Source organism: Dipodomys ordii, unplaced genomic scaffold (genome assembly GCF_000151885.1).
Source record: "Dipodomys ordii isolate 6190 unplaced genomic scaffold, Dord_2.0 Scaffold53, whole genome shotgun sequence".
Taxonomy (NCBI): domain Eukaryota; kingdom Metazoa; phylum Chordata; class Mammalia; order Rodentia; family Heteromyidae; genus Dipodomys; species Dipodomys ordii.
Window position 1 is genome coordinate 6,895,021 of NW_012267269.1, and position 4,563 is coordinate 6,899,583.

Consider the following 4,563-nt stretch of genomic DNA (forward strand, 5'->3'; position numbering starts at 1 on the left):
ACTGGTCCTTTGAGTTAGTTGGTTGGGTGGAGTCTCCCTTTTCTCCTCATGACTGATCCCAAATCCATGAATGAGAAGAAACTCATGCACCTGCTCTTGCAAAAATGAAGCAGTTCTCTAATCTTGGAGTTATCCTTCCTTGAATGTATTAGAAGCAGCCATTTCCCTGCCTTTGTGAAATTCAGCTTGATCATTAGTCTTCTCCAGTCTTTGTGGCACTGAATTTTGATATGAACATTTTTCCATTTGTGGTTATTTACTTAAAAATTGGTTTTTGATGGTAGAGTTTTGTCGTCAGGACCTTGCACTTGTTGCCATATCCTCTCTCAATCCAGCTTTATTCCCATGGCTCTTTTTGGTTTAGTTATTTTGGAGGAAGTATTTCAAATTCTGCCTAGACAGTTTTGATGTCTGGCTTTCCAGATTTCCACCTGCTAGGACCTGAGAATTTAGTCAAAGGCTGCTCTGCTTGACTGTACTTCTCCATTTTGGCTTCAGAAATCATTTACTTTCTTTCACTTTCTTGACAACTGAAATTATAATTTTTGTTTTAGCCCACAAGTAGTTATGGATTTTGCTTTCTAAGAAACTTCAAAAGAGAAATAAGTCAGATGCAATGGAAATTTTAACAAAGAACAATGCTAGTCTAGTCTCTATTTTTCTCTATAAAATTGCCTCACCATGAGTCAGAATGCAATGCAATGTCAGATGGACAAATTTAGACCATTTAACCAGCAGCAGCTCAAAAGGCACAACATTAAAATAAAAATAGAAATGACTGATGTACTCAATCCTATTTCTTGCTGAAATAACTTCTGTGATGGTGAAGTTACTTAAGGAAAATACAAGGATTGCCTTCCTTCAAACAAAAGCCATCAAGTAGGGCTCTTTCTAAGGAATTTCGGTGTTTCATGTTTCTTGAACCCTAAAAGGAACTTGCACTCAGAGATTTTTATTATATGAAAAAAGTCAGAAGTTAAACTCATAGAACATTTTAAAATATGGTGGTATACACTATGCATTGTGAATTTACTAAAAATTTAGAGAACAAAAGCTCTATTTTTAAATAATGATACAATTCATAAGGTTATCTATTTGTGTAAGTTCAGATTCTATGGTATGAAATTTAACTTTTATAGGAAAAAATCTTGAAGATATTATTTTTAAAGACTTTTCTATCAAAGTTGATACTATGTACTGTAACTGAAATTTTAAAAAAAGAAACAGTGATAACATTATAGTACAAATGTATTTCTCATTCATATAAATGTTCTGTGATGGATTCTCTGATCAGATGACTCAGTTGGTCCACCTCAGTGGAGACCAGCACTGTTCTTTTGGACTTTCCCATATTTGACACATATCCCTAAATAGGTCTGTGGTCTTTGGTCACATTCTTCTATATTCCATTGGTTAAAAAAATACGGTGATTCATATGAAGGTAAATTCACAGATCACACTGTGCAAGAAAAATAATTCCATCCATTTATACTTGGTCTGAATTATTCTCACCTACTGTCAAGATGTGAAGATGTGGAAAAGGAATGTAAGTTGGATGATTTGTGGGCAGAGGAGACAAGTCCTTTAAGCCCACTCTTGAGTTTCACATTTTGTTCTAAGGCTGTGTGTGTGTGTGTGTATGCGTGCCCGCGCGCTCCTGCACGCATGTGTAGGCCCTACTAGTGGAAATCACAGACTGGACATTATCCCTGAATTTTTTGCCCAATGCTAGTGTCCTACCCTTGAGCCACAGCTCCACTTCTGGCCTTTTTAGTGTTCAATTGATGTTCTTGTCCTAATGAAATGTTTAAAGAAAAATTAGCCAATTATTTTACAACACAAAATTTATGTAAATAATTCTGTTTGACTCTCACTGAGTTCCACAATGTAATCTTAAGGAAGTGCCAACAGTATGAGAAGTCTTGAAGTACGTAAGATCAGTTACTACCATGGAGAGGGGAAAGCATATGATCGGGTAGCCTCCTGTGGGTGCAGCAGGATCATGAAAATCAAAATGTACAGTGAGTCTTTCATATTTTGACAATTCTATCTCAACTTCACAGTCTAGACACAAAAACAAAAATATAAAATAAAACACTACAGCCAAATTGTTACTCTGTTATAAAACATTGCATATCATCTTCAAGTATAAAGTTTGGAATCATAGAGTCTTAAATTTTTTCTCCATATCTCTAATCCTCCCAAAGATATCTTGTGTGTCTTTGAATCATGTTTCTGCTATGATTATAATGATGATCTTTCAGTATATACTAAGCTCCTCCTACAAAGAGAAAAGGTGGTTTTCAGAATACATCCTAAATATTTCAAGTTCTGAGGCCTTCCAAAGCTAACGCTAATAAAATCTCATTCTTTTGAGTTCACTTAATTTTTGTGTACTTCCTTGTGCATCCATTGAGAAGCCCTGTTCAAAACTCATGGAAGACAGAGAAAATGCTACAAATCTCCAGCAATGGAGGACTGTGTTTAAAGGTCATTTTCTCCATTGCATCCTTGATCATTGTCCATCTAGACAGTGGATCACCAATGTGTATCTCATTGTATTTTTATGATTTGAACTTAAGTGCTTCTAGCTTGGCCTGGCCTAGGGGAATGAAACAGAAGTTGATTGTATCTTATTATTTAATTCTAGTAATGTTTTCAGCACATTCATGATTATATCACATTCTGAATAAGAAAAATATTATTATTATTTTGTTGGTTGTGGGGCTTGAACTCTGGGATTATATATTTTATGCATTTATAAATTGAATATATACTCTGATTCATTATAATTCATGGAAGTACATATATTACCTTACATACAATAAAGTATAAATAACTTACAAAAAATCCACATTTTTAAAAGTACTTTATTATAAAAGTACTTTTTTGAGAGCATGTTAAGTATCAAGGATTTTTGTTTGTTGGTCATGGGGGCTGAACTCTGGGCCTGGGTGCTGTCCCTTAGCTCTTCGAGGCTAGTGCCCTACCACTTGAGCCACAGCATTACTTATGGCTTTTTACTGCTTATGTGGTACTGAGGAATCAAACCCAGGGCCTCATGCATGCAAGGCAAACACTCTACCACTGAGCCAACTTCCCATCCCTTCAAAGGATTTTTTTGACGGGGGGGGGGGTAGGGGAGGAGGAGGAAGGACAGTACTGTGGGTTGAATTCAGGACTTCAATGTGCTTGTTGTTGCTTTACATATTAGCCATGCCTCCAATATTATCTTGATATAGAGTCATAATGGCTACCTAAAATGAATAGCTGATTAGCAATTTGTCAACCTATTTCAGATTTCCTTTTATAGTGGAATACAGGATTGCCACTGTGTCCAGATTCATAGTCTGAGAAGAGATGAACTTTGCTCTCCCATCTGGCCTCAAACCATGATCTTTCTAAGGTCATATATAGTTAAGTATGAGTAACTGGCACTTAGATAAACTTTAAATTTAACACTCACCTTAAAATATTTTAGACTCTATCCTAGTATACATTCAATGAAAAGGAAATATTTTTCATGCTTTTAAAAGTATTATCCAAAGCTATAGAGTATGGTAATGTATTACCTATATAAGTTTTGTTGAATTTTAATCAGGAGTTCTATTAGAAAGAATGTGTGGGGCAGGGAAAGGGAAGCCAACAGAAGAAAGATAATAATTGAGAAATGCCACTCTAAACTGAAGTATTAAAGCATAAATGAAAACAAAAAGAGAAGTAGAAACTTGGGGGAAAGCATTCAGAAAATGGAACCTCAAGCATCCCTACTTAAGCCAAGGGAGCACATCAAGATCTTCACACTCCCCAGAAGCAGAGGTTCCCATCAGCACCTCAGCCAGTCCAGCAGCATCCGCCCATCCACAATGCCCTTGCCCTTGGCCTTCCTGGTGACCCTGGTGGTGCTCAGCTGCAGGGCAACCTGCTCTCTGGGCTGTGAGCTGCCTCCCACCCACAGCCTGGGCAACAGAAGAGCCTTGCTCCTCCTGGGACAGATGAGGAGAGTCTCCCTTTTCTCCTGCCTGAAGGACAGAAAGGACTTTGGATTCCCCCAGGAGGCATTGGATGGAGAGCAGGTCCACAAGGCTCAAGCCATCGCTGTCCTCCATGAGATGACCAGGCAGATCTACAGCCTCTTCAGCACAAAGACCTGGCCTGTCCCTTGGGAGAAAAGCCTTGTGGACAAACTGTGCGCTGGCCTCCATGAGCAGCTGCAGGAGCTGAGAGCCTGTCTGAGCCGGGAGGTGGGAGAGCAGGAGCCTGCCATGGTGCTTGAGGACTCCACACTGGCTGTGAGCAAACACTTCCACAGGATCTCTCTCTACCTGCAAGAGAAGAAGTTCAGCCCTTGTGCCTGGGAGGTTGTCAGGGCAGAAATCATGAGATACTTCTCGTCAGCAGTGGACTTGCAGGAGTATTTGAGAAGCCATTGAAAATATACATTTTCTGTAATTAGGACATAAATTCACAGTGTAGCCCTGCACTGTGATCCACTTATTTTTTGTCACCTCTCCTCCTCATTTCTGGACTGGCAGATGCATGTCACTGCTTCCTTATGTGGAG

The 4,563-nt window shown here is 38.7% G+C and overlaps 1 protein-coding gene across 1 annotated transcript; it reads left to right on the forward strand.

Moving 5' to 3' along the window:
* Positions 1–3,838: 3,838 nt before the first annotated feature.
* On the forward strand, positions 3,839–4,433 carry LOC105988979 (interferon alpha-2-like). The gene has a single exon (XM_013020768.1). It carries the CDS (start codon positions 3,867–3,869, stop codon positions 4,431–4,433), a length of 567 nt encoding a protein of 188 aa, XP_012876222.1. The 5' UTR covers positions 3,839–3,866.
* The last annotated feature ends 130 nt before the right edge of the window (positions 4,434–4,563 follow it).

Excerpts from the sequence above, each read along its gene's own strand:
- LOC105988979 (XM_013020768.1), top strand. The coding sequence starts at position 3,867 with ATGCCCTTGCCCTTGGCCTTCCTGGTGACCCTGGTGGTGCTCAGCTGC.